Here is a 20,889-nt window from a genome sequence, read left to right on the forward strand (position 1 = left end):
CCCCGCTATTCCCCTCGCTTTTCCTAACCTATATATTCAGGTTTCTCAAGGTCCCCGTCATCAGCGAAAAATAGCCGTGGTAGTGTAGTGGTCTAACACACCCGTGGTCTTAACACGTACGTGGTCATTCGTTGTTACTCAACGTCGTGTCAGTCTAGATCCGAGGAGGTCGCAGGTTCGATTCCTGCCTACGGTGCTTACTTTTTTCTTCTTCTTTCGACTTTGTGTTCCTCTTGCCTTGTAGTCTTGCCTTGTCGCGTTGTCTTATGGTTCATTGATGATGTACTCACTGCTTTTCGTGTGGACAATTCTCCATCATCTTTCCTTTCCTTTGACACAGATGAAAACGGGGAGAGAGCTTACGTCCTCATGTTTCTATACAAAATAACATAGTCAAGAGATACTTCCGCTATTACAAGAAAAACGCTTTCTTCAAACCCGACTATACGACAATCAGATACTTGTGCCAATTCTTCAATCTGAATCTTTATCGAACCAGCGACTCCAGCTTCCTTTACCGCCTTCAGTGCCTGCATAAGCTTTCTCTTCTGCTTCCCACTTTCTCCTCTCTACACTTCTTCTCGCATTCCACGCACGTACAAATCTCCATACTTCTGTATCCGCTAGGTTCCAAGCTTCTACAGCATCACGGATGGGTGTGCTGTTGCGAGGTCCTTTGCCTTTGATCAGCAATCGTGCTTTTCCTAGTAGTGTGCCTTCGCGCACGAGTTCGACGGGATCAGGGACTTTGCCCTCTGGTTTGGGAGCAGGGGGACGACGTTCAGGACCCGGAACCGGTGTTTCCGAATGCCCAGAGTCGAGGGTAGATTCAATTGTAGGGACAGGGAAGCCCAGTGACCAGGCAAGATCTTGACGTAACTTGGCATTGTTCTCGTCCGAGAGATTCTCGGGTGTTAGCCAAAGAGAACGGGCGCTTCCGTAGTCGGAGGCGACGGCGTCTTTGATAAGTGGGATACGGGAGAAACTGCTTGTGCCTGTGCTGAACTCTTTTGTTGTGGCTAGGAGCCATTCGTCACGTTTTGTTGTGCGGCGGATGAAGCGGATGGTCAGGGAGTCTGTCTGATGTTGAAGAGAAGCCATGGTGTATGGGTGAGGGACAGTGCCGATGGTGAAGAGGTCGGAAGTGTTGCGGAAGTTCATGGGTTGGCTGATGCGTAGTGGATGACTGCTTACGCAAGGAACACACTTCTCGCGATTCGGTGGGCAAGATGAAGGTTGTGGTGACTCTGTGCACTGCGACAGGTTGCGAGCAAGCTCAATGGCTGGTTTGACCAGGGTAAACATGTGGTCTGGTAGCGGCTTCAACACTGCAATACCGCTGGAGAAGGAGTTCTGCCAGATTGTGTGCAGATGCGAAACTATGAGCTGAGGAAGGAGACGCAGACCCTCACGGCTTACATCCTTGTTGTCAGATGCCAGTTTCTCGGCAATGCCCTTGTAGAATTTGTTGATGTTTTTGCTCGAGTAGAAGGCAATGGCTTTCTGGTTGCTGTCGATGTGGAAAGTCTCCTTTGGTAGCAGCTCGATGACCGACTTGGCCTTGACTGGCTTCTTAGCGTTGAAGGCCTGTTCAATGACCTTGTTGATTTGATCTTTGGGGCCGTTGAACAAGCCACTCTCCAGACCTTCATATCGGGTGAGCTGTGGATAGTCACCACGACGCAGATAGGCGAGTAGAGGGTCACTGTGTGGAGCCATTGGCAATGCGACGTAGTTGGCCATGATACCAGTACCCATATTGCCCCATGCGAGCCAGCGCATCACGTCTGTCTTGAGTTCGTCCTCGAGCTGCAGGCTAGCCAGCTTCGCATACAGCGGGTTGTTCATGGCTTCGGCGCTACCCAGAATGACAGGCTTGAAGCCTTGCGCCCACCATGCGCGTCTCCAGATCAGAAGCAGACGATCCACACTCTCAAGAGAGCTCTCGTCCTTGTACCAGTCGGCGTCGAAATACGTGTAGACTGGCGGTCTTGTTGTTAGAGGAGGCAGCACTGCCCTGTTCTCGTCGAGTGTTATGGACGAGGAGAAGGGGTTCATCCACTTCCAGTCGGAGAACCATCGTGCCTCTCCACTGGTACTGTTGGCCTGCTCTGGCGGTGGTGAATGTGCTGGTGTCCTGAATGGGTTGAGGCCTGATGGGAGACCGGGTGTTTTGGGCAAGTATGCAGAAACCCTTCGTGCGCCCTCGTTGACTTCATCGCGATAAGGGACGTCGACGGTGGACTGGCCAAAGAGGACGATGCAGAAGAGGATGAAGAGTGCCAGGCTGGTCACTATCTGCAGCCGGCGTGGCAGGTACGAGCACGGGTTGTATGTTCGTGGTGCCATTGTGGGTGAGAGAGGTCGTTCAATTCGTGTCAATTCATGCGCCGTCCTTCACGCGACACGCCATCCGGTCTTTCAACTTGTCTTGTCTAGAAATTGATGGCCTCCTTGTTCGCTACCGCGCGTCATGGGAAGCTTGGGCCGGCCTATTCGTTCGGGGGTGCCATCTCTTCTCCGCAGTCACCCTGCCCCATGTCTAATCGGTGTTCCAACTACTGAAATGCAGTAATTACCTATTGTGCTTCCTTCCTTCCTTCCTTCCTTCCTTCCTTCCTTCCTTCCTTCCTTGCCTAGTACCTACGAGCCAAGTAGAGCGTGACTATGAAGAGATTAAGATGCGAATTTGTCGTGCTTATCTTGCTAAACCACTGATTATCGTGATGTTCAAATTGTACAGTCTTTGCTCCAACCCTAATGTACATGAAAAGAAACGCCAGTATCCATAACTTCTTCATCGAGCCTGTTCCCAGTTCTTGTCGAGGGCTTGGTCCACCCTTTGCTGGAACGCTTCTTGTCTGCTACCGCCTGTCGCCTCGCTACCACCGATGGTGGAGTCAAATGCGTCCTCACCCGCTTGCTCTTCCTCAACTCCAAACTCGAGAGGCTCGCCTGATGCCTCAGCATCGAGCAACTCGGTAGGAGGGTTGAGCTCACTGGCCAGAAGGGCGTAGTCGACCTCAGGCAGACCCAGCGCGCGTCTCTGCTGATTGAAGCGCTCCTGCACAGTCTTTGTAGCCATAATCATACAACGCAATCTCCAGCCCTCCATTCCTAGCGTCTTGATGCGTGCCGACTTCTCGCCCAGCAAGTATTCGTCGAGTCCTCCGACCTTGTCGATTGTGCGCATGACTCTGGTACTAACGCGGACGCGAATGCGACGGTTCAAGGCCTTTGAGAAGAGAGCCTTGCGCTTGATGTTGGGGTACCAGCTCCTTCGTGTCTTGATTTCGGTCTTGCGTGATACATTGTTGCCGAACTGGATGCGCTGACCGCCGTAGAGACCCTTGTCGGATTGCTTGAACCATCGGGCGGGTCCGTGAGGATACGGTGGTAAATCGGCGTGCACTTTGGCGAGTGCGTTCTTGTGTGACTGCCAGGCGAGGCTGGCGCTGCTTGTGAAGGTGCGAGCGGCGGGCGCAGTGTAGAGGCATTGGGGTCGGAGTAAGGCGAACATTGTGGCGGTATTGATGCTGATTGATTCGAAGGCCAGTGATCAACCTGCTGAATTCAGGCCTCGGATATGGCTATGCCGGGACAATACGCGGGTCAAGTCGTCGCTCTCGAATCCACCATCTACAGGTGCATGGCGATTTCTGGTTGGAGTCTTGGCGAGAAGCAAAATCCTGTTGCCAACGTTCGTGCCCAACATCATACATACCTTAGCACTCGAGCTCGCTCTCCTCCACTCCCAGAACACCTTTCTCGATCCGTCATCATCCTGGTATGACTACTTCCCACTACTTGGAGTCACAAACGACTCCCTTCGTCCATCATTGTCCATGTCCGATACCGTCATCCGGGTGGATTACCAGGGTGTCTCCTCAAACGACCATTCTGAATCAAGAATGTGTCTCAACTTTCTTGTCTTCCACAACTTTGCAACTATCAACCGCCTAGTACTGATACCACATAAGCATATCTGTTCCTGAGAATTATTAAGCAATAACGTCTGGAAATGGTGGACATATGTCAATATCAGAGTTTCAAACAAGTCATGGGGATTTTCGAGAAACACGCTGCACGAGTCCGGACTCTCTCATTGACACAATTAGCTCCACACAGCTGGCAAGATTGCTACTTCAGTTTAGAAGGACCTTTTGGGTTAGTCTTGTCAGAATCAACGTAAGCCTACGATATCAGGCCTATAGCCACCCAGCTTTCTAGTCCCGATGTGTTTTGTTGTTCTCTCCATACCCTAACCACTTCCCACATGCAAAACAACCCTGCCACCTTTTCCACGCCACGCTCTTACAAAGTACTTGCCAAACAGACTGCTTCAGAGACAAAAAAGACATCCCAGTTGCCTCTGGAACTGGCTAAAAGAAGATGGACGACTAGGGGATCGAACCCTAGACCTTCAGCATGCAAAGCAGACGCGCTACCACTGCTATTATGGGGTTAGTACAAAGATTATTTTAGATTACGGGATTGTGGTGATGACTTGCCGCCAGACGCCCATTCGGTGAAATTTGGAAAATGTGGTCAGTATATATACTGTTGCGCAATTTTAGATGAGCCGCATCAATAACAAGACGTGCTGGCTCACATCGCCGTGGCAATGTTTGATGGGACAAAGCATTTCCATTGCCAGTCCGAGTTGGGGGAGAATCCAAAAACCAATGGCTTGGGTCAATCGCTTGGTGTCTGAGAAGCAGAAGAAGATCAGAAGGTCATCGTGGGCTAACAGGCAAAGTAGGCAGCTGCTCAGTTTTGGCAAAGACACACAGATAACCCCATCCAAGCGCTTTGGAGCTGGACCTGGTCAGAGATAGCATGAAACGAGTTTCATACATTATCGATCAATGATTAAAAGTATAGTGGGGTTTCAGGATAATAGATACAGTAGAAGAAGCTCCGACTCATCACAATTCAGCCGCACAACGCGATCAGACCGAGTCCTGCTTTTCCTCATCAAGCAGGGCATACGGTTTGCGATTCCAATCCCAAGGATCGCCACCAGGGACGCACAAGCCGAGACGCCAGAAATAGTCTCGATGAGAGAAGAATAACTGCCAGAGCTTGTAGCGAGATGGCACCACCCACAAACCGACATCTCTCTTCTCCAACTCGTGCTCCTCGGCAAGATCATCGACGGACTGCTGCACCTGAGCTCTGAGATCGTCGCGTTTGGCATCTGTTGATAGACTGCCATCCTGCCCAGCGATACATCGATGGTCTTCGTCGCCGACACAGTGCTGAAGATCTTGGATTTCTGGAGTCAAGGAAGACTTGGAGATGTAGATTTCGCCAGCGTGCATCCGGTAGCCCCACTCTGTCAACGGTAGAAGCGGTACAGGATCATCTATGTGAGTGACACGGCGATAGCGTAATTGACGCTCGTTGAAAGTGCTCGTCCAGACTTCCCGAGTAGATCCGAGCAGATTGAACCGCTGGTCAAGATATCTATTCAATGCTGAATTGCCCAGCCTGGGCTCGCCGAAGGTGGTGATGGTTGGGTTCCAGCCTCGTGAGTCGAGTTCCAGACCAGCAAGAGCAGCTACTGCTCCTCCAAGCGAGTGACCAACAAGGGTAAGAGCATAGTCGGGATACGACGCTATTGTGGCCTCCAGGTCTGGTAGTATGGCAGATGCAGCCACCTTCCAAGAGCTATAGAAACCTGTGTGAACGGTACAGTTGTTGCATCGTGGAGTCTCTGAGTCGATTCCACGAGATGTTGAAGCCTTCGATTCCGGATCACCAGGGTAAGGAACATATTCTTGTGGTACAGTCGAGAGATCCACAACTGTATTTGCGATCGAGTAGGTGCCACGGAACGCGACAATGATGCGTGGATTGGTCTGCGAATGAGACAAAGCGATGTAGCCGCAGGAGTCGGACATCAATTGGCCAGTGTTCCATGTCTAGTAACATGTCGGCTCATGGATCCTCAAAGTCAACACAAAAACACCTTCTTACCTTGACGAGTTCAAAATCCGGGAATTCGGAGCATCGACTGAGACACTTGAATGGCTTTGAGATGCCTATGCCAGTAAGACCTACGCAATAGGATATGTCGACTACACGTGCCAATTCTTCGAGATCGGCAAAGAGCTCGGGAGAGACGGTGCGGTTGTCTGCAGCATGGCGGAGTAGAGGGGCCTGTTGAGCAGGCAGAGCGCTCGTGACAATCGATAGCGCACTCAGGGCAGATAACAGAAGAAAGCGCATACTTGATTGCGATGGTCTAATATGTCATGATCAAACACGAGAGGGCGCGTAAGTGATTTGCGGCTGGAAGAGGTGATTTAATCACGATGCTTTTGCGATGACCACTGATGACCGCCAGGACTTGGGAGTGCTACCAAGCGCACAAGCTTCCTTAACCAACGCCTTCCGGGACTCCTTGTACCTGGACCAAGCCATTGAAGGGTGTGAAGCTTTCCAATTCATCTGGAGATAGACTCAGACTCGTCACTGTGTCTCTCGTCACTCTCCGACGACTCGCTTCCACCCTCTCTGAGGAATAGCCAATGGTCCTATATGTCGTAGGTAAAGAGGGCGGTGGATAATATTACCCGTACGTTTGATATCAAGTCGCCGAAAGACAAGGCTGAGTTGCTGCCAAGCAAGCCATAGAGCGGCTTTCTCTAGGCTGACGTAGCGTGGCTTCCGTAAATTGCCAACGTCACTTAAGGGTCTCGATGTTGGGAGCCGCAAGGCAGGTGGATAACACACAAGAATCGGCAGTCGACGAAGCCCTTTAGTCTAACTCTACTCTGCCTATTCAAAGCCTTGAGTATCGACTTGGTCTATCTTAATACACAGCTTCTTCTTGGTCCTACTTGTACTTCAATCGTCGAAGGCCTCGTGCTCTTTGTTTCGGTCCAATCTCTAGCCGCGGTCCGGAACCAGAAAGTCAGTGGGAAAACGCTCTGCAAGACTCAGCCCACTTTCTCACCTCAAGAATACGTGCGTCGCTCATGCCTCGAACGTGGTAAATGCTTAACCACTAACTTCCAGCAGCACAAAACCATCGCCTTGACACTTGCCCTCGAGCATCCGATCCGCCATGTCGACATCTCCAGCAGTCGATAGCGCGCGTCCCCCGCCAATGTCACCAGTAGTCGACACCACCCGCTCACCTCCAATGTCGCCTGTGGGTGATGGGGTACGTCGACCTTCAGATGTGCACTCACCTGTTGGTGGTGGTGTCCGGTCATCCACAGGAGGACGTAGAGCGTCCAACCCATTCGGACCCCGACGATCGTTGGCTCTACCCAGGACCAGTCTTGCCGCACCCGCCAGAGATCCAGGAGCCGTAAACCCATACGCACCACCTTCGCTAGAGTACGACTTGCGCCAGAGAAAGCGTAGTATCTTCATCTTCTGGTTCCTCATTCTCTTCGACTCCATCGTCATGCCTCTGGCTCTCTACTTTGGTCTATGGTACGGAACAGACCTCTCGCCCAACACAGTCTTCTCGATCGTTACAGCAGCCCTGGGAGGAATCAGTATTTTCGAATACGTGCTACGCTTCTGGCATCTATGGAAGAAGGGCAGCAAGTGCCGTGTCATTGGTGGACGCAGATCATACGTAAGATATCACAACCACACATTCTGGGAGTGTAGTACTGACTTTTGTGATAGCTTGATTGGTTCCACTGGAACTTCAGTTTTGCCTGGGTCATCATCATCGTTGAGCTGATTGTGTAAGTTGATTGTTCGAAGTAACCTCTAGCTATCATACTGATTACATTGTAGCGGCACCATTCCGGAAAATCCGCCGATTCGTCTGCTCGCAATGCCTTGCGCCTCTCTCATGTACGCGTTTGGTTCTGAGTTGATCATTCAAGATGGTATGCGTCTTCTCGGCATTCCATCTCCCTTCCGTATTTCATCGATGCCTGCCGGCTCTCAACTTCGTCCTGGTATCTACTGGATCATCGAGGACATCATTGCCGTCGATGGTGGCGGTAACATCGAGTTCCGCGAGAGACTTAACACTCGCTACGAAGCCTCTCACTACTTCCGTCAGATGCTTCACCGTTTGACCCTCTTCTGGGGTATTGGCGCCGAGATCGCAGCTGCCGTAGTTACCGCTCTTATCTTCACGCTTCAGAAGGATGCTGCCTATGTGGTCGGCTGGACCGTTCCTTTCATTTGGGCCGGTATCTGGACTCTGGCCACATTCTGGTATGCCAAACGCTGTCTCAAGCATGAGGCCGAGATGTGGACGATTGAGCATGGAAAGCCTGTGGTCTAGATGCACCACCGGAAACGTGCTCATCTATTCTCCTACAAGATTGTATAATTATGACAGAATGATATTTTAGCGTAGAGATTGGGCATTGAAATGGGGAGTTTGGATGTACAGCATAGATTTTTCGCTAGAGCAGGTTTATACGAAGTAACGAAGAGACATGTCGAACTCACTTTGCCGATATGTAAGATTGGAGACATGTTCTGAACTCGCTTTGACGATCTTTGAAAATAAAGACGTGCTACAAATGTGCTAGTAAGAGAAATGCAATGCGACATGGCCAGCCATGCAAGAAAAGTATGCTCAAGGTGATATACACCTGCTTGCTCCGAATATGCACGAAATAATAATCAACGACGGTACTCTCGTTCTCTGCCGCCCTCCACCACTATATCCCGCCTGTTATAGCTCGAGTAACTCGCGCGGGGGTCATCGATCTGGCTACTCCTAGGACCAAGATTCCCACTACCGCGTGGAGGTTGCACATAGCGATATGTATCGTATTCATCCTTGCGGGGTGGACGATCATGACTTCTACGCTCACGGATATGTTCCTTTTCGCGAAGATGGTATTCACTGCGAGGACCAGTGGCTCTGGAGCGGGAAGTTGTTTTTGATCTTCCGTCGTCGCTTGAGCTGCTGCTGCTACTGCTGGAGCGAGAGGATGGCGTTACTTCGACGTATTGGGGACCGATGTGTGAGTGGCTTTCTGAAGCTGGAGCGGGTGGTGGGGGCGGAGGGGCATCGTAGTGGCTGTGGTGATCATGGTGGTCGTGCTGCTCGAATGGCGGGGAATACGCTATGACTGGCGGAGGAGGTTGAGGAGGCTGTTGAATGATATACGTCCGCTCCTGGGGTCGTGGGGGCTCCTCATAGTATGCGCGTGAGACTCTGGTGGTGCGAGGGGGAGATCTGCGTCGATCTCGCCGCACGACACGAGCTGGGACTGCATAGTCGTCGTGGTCTTCCTTTACGCTGACGAGACACATGGTGGGAGACAGAGGATGGGAAATGGAAACGTGAGGATGCAGAAAAAAGAAGAAGATCAACCTACCTCTGAAGTTACATGTGGACAGAGCAGGGGTGTTGAAGTCTAGGCGACAAACCTGCTTGACGAGCGAGGCGTGGCTGGTCAGCGAGATTGCGATTGCGATTGGGCTTGCATGAGTCTTTGCGGAGCCCCAATCGCCAATGCCATTGCGACACCATCACCATCAGGATATGGACAACATGCCGTCGTACGAGGGAGACTTGGTCCGCAGATAGTCGCAGGTTCTCGATGAGCTAAACTGGTGTTTGGATCAAGCATGAGAGAAAGTGATGAGATCAGAAAGCAAAGAGGTGGAAGTGCAGCAGGGCATGGCTCGTCAATGTGGAGCGTGCGGAACGTCTTCTCCGGACTGACGCATTGCTGAATGCTTCTGAGGGTCTTTGTTGTTGCTGCGAACTGTCAAGATTTAGGAATAGCCAATACGAGTCCCGCAGCTAGAAGCATGTCGTCTGCTGCTACAAGCTGTCTCCTCCCGCATCAAGTAGCCGCATCATGAATGGCAAGCCGCTACCCAAGGCCGCTACTGGTCCAAATGGCCTACCTAAACACAGGGCCGGTATAGCAAGTTTCGATGCGCCACGCCGGCCAAACACACCAGGCAATGTCTTTGCTTCTCTCAAAGCCACCCAGATCCTCACTCTGAAGCCCGTACTACCTGCAGGTCTCCACTCCTCGTCAAATCCCATATCCATCTCCACAGCAATGCTGACCATCAGCAGAGCTCATTGCGACCATCCTCGACTACCTCCCTGTATCCGACTTGATAACATGTGCTCGCGTGTCCAAACGATTGCAAGAGATGGTCTATGATGACACACGATGGGTTGCCAGACTGAGAGACATGGGCGTGTGGAACGAGTCCGAAGCACGACAACGTTATGAAGATTCAAAGAAGAAGAGACTGAGTGGACGTCCGCATGCTGCAAGCATCACACTATTCGATGCACATGATGAAGAGGAGAAGGTCCGGAAATCTCTGGAACAGTCCACGACACCTAGACGACCGCGGCATAGCAGTGTGACTGATGGCTTTGACGACATGAACATATCCAACAATCCGACCTTCGATGCAAAGGCCGCCACGACTGCTCTACGTAGAGTTCGTTCCATCAGGGGCCAGGCGAGACAAGAGTACGGTAAAGTCCATGGTGCTCTAGGCCCTTTCTATTACAATTTGGTCCGCTCAGAGAACTCGTCCGATCCGGCCATCTTCCGTCTTGTCCAAGACCCCGAGCAGCAAGCTCGCATCCTTGCTGATCTCAGAGTCTTTGCACGAAGCGATGGTTCGCAAAAGTGGCGCCAACGACAAGACAAGCTCGAATCCATGCTCGGTGTCTTTGAGAATGCCATGATTGGTAATTTCGAACAGGCATACCAAGCTCAAGATGTTGATCGTATGAGACGCTTTGCTCATGTTCTGGTCTCTCTCAACGGTGGAGCCGCTGGCATTGATATTTTCATCTCCAACCACCCTTACATGCGTCGAAAGGATCAAGTTGGAAGTCCGTTGGACTGTCTACAAGACGTTGCCCCCGGACACGTGGATCTGAATCCTTCTCAGAGGTTCTTTGAGAAATTGGCGTCTATGCTATCAATGCAGTCCGACCTGATCGACCAGGTCTTCCCAAGCTCCGTCAGCGTACTCTTGCCTTTTGCGACTCGTGTCTGCGAAGACATAATCTCCGATTACATCACAACGCTCTTCATCGAAGCCCATGAGAGTAACGTCGAATCATATCTCAAGGCTGTCTCGGGCATATTCGAGCAAGCCATGCGCTTTGCAGTCTCTATACAACCGCCAAAAGCATCTGGAACAGACTTTCATGACCAGATCAAGAGAGTTATCTCACATATCTTCGAACCACATGTGGATCGTTACCTCACAGAAGAACTCGAATACTTTACGACAAAATGCAATGACGAGGTGGACGCTTGGGAAAAAGAACTTTCCGAGCAAGAAGCAAAGACGGAATCGTTCTTCATGTCAGGTGTGAGCAGACAAGCAGCCAAGCGTGATTTTCTGTCTTCGTTCAAGAAGGTGGTCATGATGCCTGTGAATGCTTTACCCACTTTTCCCTCTGCCAATAAAGCAACACCAGCAATCGAGGCTGCGACTACGAAAGAAAGCTCCAGGCCAGGAACACCAGACACCCCTACACCAATGAAACCGGCACCGACAACAGAGTTGGCAGCCAAGACTGCCATTATGAACTCACGACTAGAGGGCATCAAGTCCTTGTTCAGCATCGAGGTAGCCTTGAGTTTGATCCACCACGCAAAGGCTTCGATCGAGCGTGCAGCCATTTTCATCCGCATGGGCGACAAACACGCCACCCTAGCAAGAGGACAATGCGACAAGATATTCGTCAGCCTCTTAGCAATCCTCGGTCGTCGACACATTCAAAACGGCTTTGACAAGGCAGTAGGCCACCTAAGCAGCTACAACCCCCGCGCAGTAAAAGAATTCCGCTCCGGCCAAACGGAGACAGAAGGAACAACCAGCGGCGTCGAACCCCTCGTCACCTTCCTCGAACTCGTCAATGTTGGAGATTTGATCCAACAAATGGTTGATGTCTTTTACATGCAAGAACTAGTAACACCTGGTCTCACCGACCGCGACGATTTTCTAAACCCAGCCGTCAAGGAAAAGAAGCGCTTTGAGCAAATGCTGGATGAACGTGTAGCAGCCGGCATGGGCAAAGGCATTGATGTGCTCATCGATGAAGTAGAATACATGTGCGCCACCCTCCAATTAACCGCCGACTTCAACACGGACGCCGTAGACGCCAAGAATCTCACCATGCAAGATAAAAGAGCTAGCATGATGGGACTTGTGGATATCGGACCCACGGAGACTGCCAAGAGGGTGGTTGATACTATTCAACAGCATACAGGCATGTTGGTCGGTAGTACCGATAAAAACATGCTGGATGTGTTTAATCAAGAGGTTGGCTTGAGATTATTCGGTGTGCTGTGCAAGCATATAAAACGACAAAGGATCAGTGCCGATGGAGCTATTAAGCTGATCAGGTATTATTTAATCCTCCCTTCTCCTCCCCTTCCCTCTTCCTTTAGCACCACCAAACTAACTTCACACCAGCGACATCAACCTCTACAGTTCCTTCATCACCACCCTGCGTCAAAAATCGCTACTCCCGTATTACTCTGCTCTGCGCGAGCTTTCTCAAATCTACCTCATCGATTGCGGTGCAAGTAATAATACATCATCTTCCACACGATCGGCGAGGTGTAAAGAGCTTGCTACGATTATCGCGGATAATGATAGATATCACGGTATCTTCAGGGCGGAAGAGGTTTATGAGTTTGCGGAGAGGAGGGCGGATTGGTATGCTGTCAGGAGGGATGTGGAGAGGGCAATGTATGGGATTGGGTGTTTGGTCATGTAAGGAGTATCATAGAAGGTGGACAGCGTGAGATATGACAAGTCATGATGTTTGTTCTGCTTCTCATTATCAATTGTCGTGTCTCTTGTCTTTTCGTCTTGTGTCCTACTGAAGTCTCGGTATATGCGATATGAATGCGAGGAGCCGTGTAGCAACTCGTGTATTTTTTCAGAGACTCATGTAATTTAGGTTGTCCACTCTTCGTAGCAAATCATAATAGTCCTCCATGCTGCGTCTGTCTCATCACCATCTTTCATGCTGCTCTCTCTCAGATGTTACTGCGTTGGTCGAAAGCAAGATACACTCCATCGTCGTCTCGGCCTCTAGTCGTCTCCGATGCGAGGTGGTGATTTTGACCTTGGCGAGTGTAGCGAGAACGGGCTATGATCAACACTATTGCGATGATGAGAACCACTGTTTCAAAGGAAAACAATCAGTCAGCAAAGGTAATTCCCATCCAAGCAGTAAGATGGAAATGTTTAAAAACTCACGAGCGTCTCCTCTCTCCCTCCTTTCTAAACATCTCAATAACCCTCAACATTTCCTTTCTCCCTCCCGTAGCATCCACAGCTTTACCCTTCATACTCATACTGACCTTATCCTGAGCATGTGCCTGCAAAAGTCTGCCCAACAACAAATGCTGCATCAACAAACACACAAAGACACCACAATCACTTCCATTCTCCTGCTGTGGCGAATCATCCAGATTCACAAACTTCAACGGCTTTTGCAATAATTGCGAGATGTGGTGACTGAGCATTTTCGCTTCTTCGAGGTTGGAAGGGCACATGCTGTCGTAGTGGAAAGCCACACCGTCCACTACACTGACGAGAAGCAGGGACCAGTGGGACCCGCCTTCTGCATGTTCGACGTCGCGGCAGTCGTTTACAGGCAAGAAGATGTGGGTTGTGTTTTCAAAACTGGGGAGGGCGGATTTCAAGCTCAGAGGTTCGCGGGTTTGGAGGAGCATAAAGGCCATGCTGGGCCGGAGGAGGACGATTTTGGCTTTGGGAAAGTCTTTGAGTTTTTCGTGTTCGAGGTATTCTTCCCAAAAGGCGATTGCCTGGGTGTGTGGTGTCAGTGGATGAGGTGAGGCTTCAGTCGGAGGAAAGGGTGGAGGGTACGTTGTCGGTGAGCCAGTCATTCTTAATGCAGTCGACATCTTCCACCGTCACTGAATTGTTTGGTCAGTCTTTTGCTGAGCGGTACAGGGAGTCTGGGGAGTGGTATGGCGTACATCGAATGTCGTGATCTATGGCTGGTCAGCTGGTGCCGCAGTCATAGCAGCGGGGAGTACTCACAGCTGAGATAGGCGTCGTCAGGTTGGAGGGACTGTCAAAGTATTGGATCAGTATTCTGGTCAAGTTCAACATGTTCGTGCCTCATCATGACGTGTAACAAACGAGGTTAGACTGCCTACCTTGTCGCCAAATCTTTTACTCACTCGCCCTCCGAACGGGTGGAAACCTGAGGACATGCTTGGCTGTAGAGTGGTGTTTCCCTGGATGCGATGAAAGTTCTACGTCTTGGATGCGTAATTCTGGGTTCGGTTGAGCGCTCGGGGGTTGCGACAACAATAGGCAGGGGTCGAAGGGTCTAGGAAGAGTGGGAGGGACCACAGGGTCTTTCTGATGGGAAAACAAAGTCAATGGATGCCGTATGCAGATTCCAGAAGGCTTGCGCACGCGTATCTTCCAAGCTATGACGACGTTCCACGCGCCTCGGCTCCGTCATCCGCGAGCCGCCTCTAATCTCCATCACTCGCGAGCTTGCCTATGCGGGGTTTGACAGGCTTCATGATGTTCATGTATATTTATGCAGCAATTATCACCTAGCAAAACTACCAAGACCTCCTAATCATCATCTAACATGTTTGTTGGTTAGGAAGCAAGATACTCACCTTGACTCTGTCTGTCAGAACAGCAACCTCTTCCACCTAATGCCCATCACGGGTGATATGTCCGCATGATCTGATCCAGTCTTCCGCCTGCATCCACCTGTTTGTGCAGTGCCTTGACATATCTCTCACTGCTCGACATGACCTCCTTCACGTCTTTTTGCAGCGAACCGTACACTTGCTTGCATCCGAGAACAAAAGCACCTTCAATTTTTGCCATTTTCTGACAATACTCTTCAAGTTGTTCCTCATTGTCCTTTTCGAAGCGTTTGACCAAACGTCTTCCATCTTGAGTGTAATCTGCACCGATGTCTTTGATGGCCGTTTCGTGATCCTTTAGATGATTCGTCAAACGATGGGCCATACGTACCAGCTGTTCGTAGACATCTCCTTGATGCGACTCAAGCTCCCGTCTCCACATGGACAGAGCGCTCTTCGATTCGTCTCCACTGATGTCTGAAGAGTCTCGCGACTGAGAATCATCGTCATCATCATCGCCGTCATCCGAGTCTCGGTTGACCAGTGTCTTGTCTGGGTCGTCTTCATCACGAGGTTCGTCCGCTTGGCGAAGTTCCTTCCCATCATCGTCTTCGTTCCTTCCTCGCTGTCCTGATTTGGGAGCCACTTCTGATCGTAACGCATCCATCAAACCGAGCGATGTGTGTGAAGTGAGAGCTCTTTGAGGCGGGTTTACCTGCCCCTTGGAGCGTGCAGCCATTGTAGGCCTTTGGAAAGGTTCAAGAATCGGAATGCATTTGGCATTTGCTCGGGTTTCTCCATCAAATCCGATGTGCGTGATGGCTTGTGAGTTCTGCTCAGGGGGACTCTGGTCCACGTCCTGAATTTTTTCCAGAGGACTCTCATGTCTGACTTTCTGTCTTGGCTTCAAAGCCAGGACTTCATCAAACGGATCAACTTCGTTTTGTTGAGTGAGTCGCAGGGGTGGTATCGAAGTTGTTGGTGCCATCTTGTTCCTTTTGTGCTCGATGCGCTCAGTTGACTGGGGTAAATATTCTCCGTGAGCTATAGGAGATCCATTGTTGGCAACTTGGGACACTCTTCGCATGACCGGACGTGCTGCTACTGCTGCTGCTGCTGCTGCTGCTGAGATATCGAACTGCGGCTCGGACTCACGTGTGCTTGTTCTTAGTGTTCTCAGAATTTTCGTAGGACCTTTAGTCATCTCGGGGGCTGGTCGTTTCGGATTGGGTACTGGCAATGCTGGTTGATGGAGTTGTGACTGGGTGTTCTTAGTCCTCGTTTGTTCTTTCTGTACCAGAGGCACAGAAGCTCTACTACTTTCTCTTCTTGGCGGGTCTTGAATCGACAGCGGTCTGGCGGGCTCGCTGAGAACTTGTTCGGGCTCATCGTAGTCGTTGAAGTTGGGGGCGTCTGAGCTTGGCACTACGTAGAGCTGTGTAGCTGGGTTCAATTCTCTGTGCTTAGATAAGCTCTGTACTGGATTGTCGGCAACTGGAGATTTTGCGTCTCGAGCAATCTGGTTTGATGATTCTTCTTGGAGCAGCGCAATAGAAGCTCCGAGCGTAGTCTTTGGCTTCTGAACACGATCCTCGAGCTCCGTAGTTGCACGGTGGGAGCTGTCCCTAGCCATGCTCTTGGGAAGCCTGGAACGGACAGTGGTTTCGACATGCTCTCTCTCATGAGAGTGGGCCAAATCTCTGGTTGGCTTCCGTCGCGCATGCCCACTTATAGCTGGTTTTGCTAACGTCTCGAACGCCGTCAGACCCTTCTTTTCGACTGGCGACGTCTCGAGACTCGCCACTGCTTTTCGAGATCGATCGACTGTGGGCTCCGGGATGATTGCAATGGTCTCCTCGGGTGCGGCAGACACATCCACGGAAAGGACAGTGTGATCTTGCACAGGTAGCTCAGTTACTCGAGCCTCGTACGCTACTGTCAACCGCTTGTGCGAGCCAGGCACTGTCGACGCTTGTACGCTGAACTGATCGAGATTCGGGGAGGAAGTGTCTGCTTCGACTGATAGGACTGGGTCTGGCCGACTATCACGTTTGTTCGCCGTACCTTGGTTTTTGAGTCCAGCATGGGTAAATCCCACGATGTTTGGCTTGCGGTTAGCGTGTTCTTCTACCAGGGGACCTGGATGCTGGGTGCTGGTGGGAGATGGATGCTGGCGGATCAAGGAACCTCGAGCCTCTCCGGACGAAGAGGCAAAAGATGGTTCTGTGGTAAGTGAAGTGTCCTGCTTCTGTTTTGCCTCTTGGCTCATCGTCTCATTGACAATATCGTTGTAGCTAGTATCCAGCAGCTCACCAGTGACACCTTCGCCATCAGAGTCATCGTCGTCATCATTGAGCGAGATCGGGTGCCGTGGTGTGGTACCTGGTTCGTGAGCACGGATATATGATGGATTGGAATGAGGTCGCTCGTGAGGTGTCTTTTGCTCGTTCTTAGCCTTGATGGCGACTGGCTCGGTAGTACTGGAGATGTCAGCTCGAGGTCGCTTGGAGATATGGATGGTGTCCATACTGTTGGGGAGTAGAAATCGCGCTCATGAGCTGTGCACCCTTGTCTGTCATACGGGGAGCCTTCGCTTTCTCTACTGCAGGCGGCTTCACTAGCTGGAGTCGATCAGAGCGGTGTGTCCTATCCACAAAGATCGGGTCGGTATCCAAATTGTCGTTGGAATCACCGGTCTCTTCTGCTTTCTTTCGTGGAGCGGGTCGACGTGGTGCAGGATTCTCTTTCTTTGTCGCAGTACTCTTCGTCGCAGCGCTCTTCAACCCAGTACCCCTCGTCGTAGCGCTCGCAACATCACCTCGATTGGCAACGTCCAAAATGTCGTCTCTGGTGACTTTCTGTGTTTGGGCGCGGGTACTTGCACGAGTGGCATGGGCCGTGGGTAATTTGCTTACTTTGGGCGCGCTGTATACCTCATCGTCATCTTCATCATCGGTGTCTGCACTTTTCACAGCCTGTCTTTTCGGCTGGCTTCTACTGGCCTTTTTGACTGAAGGTGCGGATGGTACATTCGACTTAGCCTTTCTTTGTGACTTCGCTTTCTCTTGTACACGAAGCTTGGGGGCCACGATTTCTGCCGCAGCTTTAGGACTTTGTGGAACAGCATACTCGTCGAAACCATCGGAGTCTTCGATTCGGCGCGACATCTGCTTGTTCGCAGAAGATCGAGGTTGGCTCTGGCCTTGTTGCGAAGACCTGGTGATAAGCTTCGTAGCGGGAGCTTTAGTTGGACGTGCTGGGGCTTTTCCAGAGGTCTCAGCCTTGGTCAAAGTCTTCGTCGTAGCTTCTGCTGTTTGTCTTGTGATATTGACTTGACTGGTTCCTCCAGCCCGGAGTATCTGAAGACTCGCGATGGCCGAAGTCTCGCCGCGATTCACAATGTCAACAGAAGGTGGGACGGCTTTGGATGGCTTCTTGGAAGTGGTACTGGTGCCTGTCCGTCCCTGGCTTACCGACGCCGAAGCCTTGGTAGAAGATATCTTGGGAGGCATACTAGGCGTGGTGAGGGCGGTAATAGCCGATACGTTTGGTAGCGAGGATCGGCTTCGATTGAGTGGTGTTGGGCTGGAAATATGCCGTGCGCTGTGAGCAGCAGATTGGAGTACAGCAGACGTGGCGATTGTAGTCCCGTTTATGACTCTAGCAGAAGGCGTGATGGGAGGAGCGCGGACGGTGATGCAGTCTTGTATATCTTCCTCGTCGTCGGGCGCAGTATGCTTTGAAGGCGATGCTTTGTTCAATTCTCTCGTCTTGGCAGCGGTCTGAGTTGAGATTGGAGGCTGTGTCCCAGCTGATTGCTGCAAGACAGTAGTCGTCTGCTCAGAAGGCTGCTCCAGGCGCGCGAGGCCGACAGACTCTTCTCCGGGACCGTGATCTTGAGACGGAGGATGCCCAGCGAGCGGCAATGCAAGAGTGGTGTTGTGCGTCACGAATTGATGCTCAACTGACGGGCTCGAAGCGTCAAGCTTCTCCTCGTATGAGTCTTGGACTATGCAGTCGTTGTCGCGAGGCGCAGTCTGCCCGTAGAGATGGGGTGGAGCGCTGGATTGACGAGCTGGCGTTTCAGGTTGACGTTCAAGAGAGTCTTGTATCAGACTTTCGGCGTCCTTTTGCGAAGCGATAATGAAAGCGGAATGTTGAGAAACAGCTGGTGACCTAAGAACTTGTGTGATGTACTGAGCTTCCTGAGAAGGCGGCTTCGCAGGAGTTGGCTCCGAGCTTCCGTTGATAGGATGGTGGTATATTGCCGTGATGACTTCAGGAGCGGTAGCCGAAGCCATAGCAACAGGAATGAGCGAGCTTGTTCATGTTTGCGCATTCGCTGTGTCGAGAAGCTGTTGATGTTTGAAAGAAGGAAGTCGCGACCTCACCGACGCCTGTGATGCCTGCACCCAATGCACCTACCTCATCTGGTAACTCACTCAGCAGCATAATTTTGTCTTGCCAGGACTACCACATTACAAGACATGCTGGGAAAGCTATTGTGATTACTGCATGGCTTTACTAACTCCTCAAGACTCTCCTCGTCAACTGCTGTGGTCGGGCTCATGTGGCTCTGATCGGCCGCTGAGTGATCCATTGCAAGCTGACGTCTGCCTGCGACAGTCTTCGCACAGCAATCATGACTTGGTACACAGTCAGCTATAGAGGATTTCAAACTCACGATGGAGGACGGAAAGGTGAATTGCTCCGAAGCCGACCTAGACATATTTGAAGCACAGACCATTTGGCGGCGTCATATTACCAATCTCGGAACGACGATGTTCAACACCCTTGTGGTGAGGCTATCGAGCACTGTACATAATGTTGTCCTCTCGCACATGTCACTAGATACAGCATCGCGAGTCGAAGCGAATGACAGGCATGGAACCCTCAGCAGAGAACACTTGCCGATTGGCCAAGGCTTTCAGCAGCCTCCGCGACGTGGCACAACAGATGACGCGTAAAGCGCCGACTCGCGCCGTCGCTCTTCCCACCTACTCGACCTTGTCAGAAACCAGCATCGAACGAAGAGAGGCCTCTCTGTCCGCCACAACCGAATCAGAGAGCGAGACGTTCCTCTATCTTGCCTACGGCTCCAATCTGTGCAACGAAACGTTCCGCGGCAAGCGTGGAATCAAACCGCTGTCACAAATCAATGTGCAGATACCAGAACTACGTTTGACTTTCGATCTGCCCGGCATAGCTTACTCGGAGCCATGTTTTGCGAACACCGGTCGTCGCGACCCTGAGAAGGATCTACCTTCTCTGTCAGAGAAAGAAGGAATTCCACAGTCCAAGGATTATCACAAGAACAGATGGCATAAAGGCTTGATTGGCGTCGTGTATGAGGTCACTTCTACCGACTACGCCCACATCATCGCTACTGAAGGAGGAGGCGCGTCCTACCAAGACATTCTTGTCGACTGTTATCCCTTCGAGTCTTCAGATCCCGCTCAGCCTGTGCCTGTCTATCCTACTACCACACCTTTCAAGGCACACACCTTGTTTGCTCCTGCTATACCATCAGGTGTTCAGCCTCCAAAAGAGGGTGGAAGGATCCAGCGCCCTGACACATCTTACGCTCAAGCTTCAGCTCGCTACCTGAAGCTTATTACCGATGGAGCCGCCGAGTGTCAATTGCCGTACGAGTATCAGAACTACTTGAACGACATCCGACCATACACAATCACCTCGAACAAACAACAGATGGGCCAGTTTGTCTTCCTCACTCTATGGTTGCCTTTCATCTTGTTCATCTTCTCTCTGAACGCCAGGTTTGCCGATGCCGGCGGTCGAACTCCACCCTGGCTTCGCATACTTTCGGAGTCCATCTTTCGATCCTGCTGGAGGACATATGATGGTTTCTTCAAACCCATCTTTGGTGACGGAGAGCGAACGACACCGGCGGAGGATCGAGTTGCCCACCATATGCTAAGCCAAGACACTCGACTCGAGAGTGGTACAATAACGGATGAGGAGAAGGATTTCCTACCTGTATAGTCATCGATCGAATCAGCCTGTTCAGTAGTGTTCAAACAATGCTCACCGAAGTCTGCGTACCAGGTGACCCCTTCCGTGCGCATGAGAACGGAGTCAGCATCGCCACAACTCATTCTTGTCAGCACAAAGGAGACTACAAAGGAACTCCGCTTCCTTTCTACAGCATCTGTATGCCACTGAACGCGGAACAAAGCGATCAATAATTTTCGTGCGTGGATAAAGAGCGACTTGACAGAAACCATTGTCTTTGAGCATGCGAAATGATACATAGGCTTCTGACTCGGTGCCT

The 20,889-nt window shown here is 51.2% G+C and overlaps 10 protein-coding genes across 10 annotated transcripts; 4 read left to right on the forward strand and 6 right to left on the reverse strand.

Moving 5' to 3' along the window:
- Nucleotides 1-341: 341 nt before the first annotated feature.
- On the reverse strand, nt 342-2,464 carry AUEXF2481DRAFT_37603 (uncharacterized protein). The gene has a single exon (XM_013490905.1). The coding sequence runs from the start codon at nt 2,347-2,349 to the stop codon at nt 475-477; it is 1,875 nt and encodes a 624-aa protein (XP_013346359.1). The 5' UTR covers nt 2,350-2,464; the 3' UTR covers nt 342-474.
- Nucleotides 2,465-2,535: 71 nt separating this feature from the next.
- On the reverse strand, nt 2,536-3,663 carry AUEXF2481DRAFT_37604 (uncharacterized protein). The gene has a single exon (XM_013490906.1). The coding sequence runs from the start codon at nt 3,518-3,520 to the stop codon at nt 2,798-2,800; it is 723 nt and encodes a 240-aa protein (XP_013346360.1). The 5' UTR covers nt 3,521-3,663; the 3' UTR covers nt 2,536-2,797.
- Nucleotides 3,664-4,136: 473 nt separating this feature from the next.
- Nucleotides 4,137-4,875, forward strand: AUEXF2481DRAFT_562671 (uncharacterized protein). Its single transcript, XM_013491118.1, has 3 exons — nt 4,137-4,463; nt 4,518-4,547; nt 4,763-4,875. The coding sequence occupies exons 1-3, from the start codon at nt 4,277-4,279 to the stop codon at nt 4,795-4,797; spliced, it is 252 nt and encodes an 83-aa protein (XP_013346572.1). The 5' UTR covers nt 4,137-4,276; the 3' UTR covers nt 4,798-4,875.
- On the reverse strand, nt 4,828-6,583 carry AUEXF2481DRAFT_86905 (uncharacterized protein). Its single transcript, XM_013491016.1, has 2 exons — nt 5,983-6,583; nt 4,828-5,927 (listed from the first exon to the last, which is right to left on the reverse strand). The coding sequence occupies exons 1-2, from the start codon at nt 6,232-6,234 to the stop codon at nt 4,953-4,955; spliced, it is 1,227 nt and encodes a 408-aa protein (XP_013346470.1). The 5' UTR covers nt 6,235-6,583; the 3' UTR covers nt 4,828-4,952.
- A 492-nt stretch (nt 6,584-7,075) lies between these two features.
- Nucleotides 7,076-8,269, forward strand: AUEXF2481DRAFT_27365 (uncharacterized protein; the record flags this gene model as incomplete). The annotated part of the gene is made up of 3 exons (XM_013490829.1): nt 7,076-7,600; nt 7,654-7,715; nt 7,768-8,269. The coding sequence occupies 3 exons, from the start codon at nt 7,076-7,078 to the stop codon at nt 8,267-8,269; spliced, it is 1,089 nt and encodes a 362-aa protein (XP_013346283.1).
- A 347-nt stretch (nt 8,270-8,616) lies between these two features.
- On the reverse strand, nt 8,617-9,255 carry AUEXF2481DRAFT_2931 (uncharacterized protein; the record flags this gene model as incomplete). The annotated part of the gene is made up of 1 exon (XM_013490744.1): nt 8,617-9,255. The coding sequence occupies one exon, from the start codon at nt 9,253-9,255 to the stop codon at nt 8,617-8,619; it is 639 nt and encodes a 212-aa protein (XP_013346198.1).
- Nucleotides 9,256-9,695: 440 nt separating this feature from the next.
- On the forward strand, nt 9,696-12,724 carry AUEXF2481DRAFT_95658 (uncharacterized protein; the record flags this gene model as incomplete). Its single annotated transcript, XM_013491024.1, has 3 exons — nt 9,696-9,978; nt 10,034-12,347; nt 12,418-12,724. Exons 1-3 carry the CDS (start codon nt 9,810-9,812, stop codon nt 12,722-12,724), a joined length of 2,790 nt encoding a protein of 929 aa, XP_013346478.1. The 5' UTR covers nt 9,696-9,809.
- Nucleotides 12,725-13,208: 484 nt separating this feature from the next.
- Nucleotides 13,209-14,198, reverse strand: AUEXF2481DRAFT_2933 (uncharacterized protein; the record flags this gene model as incomplete). Its single annotated transcript, XM_013490745.1, has 5 exons — nt 13,209-13,784; nt 13,846-13,895; nt 13,959-13,973; nt 14,023-14,053; nt 14,142-14,198. 5 exons carry the CDS (start codon nt 14,196-14,198, stop codon nt 13,209-13,211), a joined length of 729 nt encoding a protein of 242 aa, XP_013346199.1.
- A 313-nt stretch (nt 14,199-14,511) lies between these two features.
- On the reverse strand, nt 14,512-17,546 carry AUEXF2481DRAFT_562354 (uncharacterized protein). The gene is made up of 2 exons (XM_013491119.1): nt 14,622-17,546; nt 14,512-14,571 (listed from the first exon to the last, which is right to left on the reverse strand). Exon 1 carries the CDS (start codon nt 17,122-17,124, stop codon nt 14,668-14,670), a length of 2,457 nt encoding a protein of 818 aa, XP_013346573.1. The 5' UTR covers nt 17,125-17,546; the 3' UTR covers nt 14,512-14,571; nt 14,622-14,667.
- A 1,511-nt stretch (nt 17,547-19,057) lies between these two features.
- On the forward strand, nt 19,058-20,830 carry AUEXF2481DRAFT_37608 (uncharacterized protein). The gene has a single exon (XM_013490907.1). It carries the CDS (start codon nt 19,482-19,484, stop codon nt 20,598-20,600), a length of 1,119 nt encoding a protein of 372 aa, XP_013346361.1. The 5' UTR covers nt 19,058-19,481; the 3' UTR covers nt 20,601-20,830.
- Nucleotides 20,831-20,889: the final 59 nt, after the last annotated feature.

Source organism: Aureobasidium subglaciale (genome assembly GCF_000721755.1).
Source record: "Aureobasidium subglaciale EXF-2481 unplaced genomic scaffold scaffold_4, whole genome shotgun sequence".
Lineage (NCBI taxonomy): Eukaryota > Fungi > Ascomycota > Dothideomycetes > Dothideales > Saccotheciaceae > Aureobasidium > Aureobasidium subglaciale.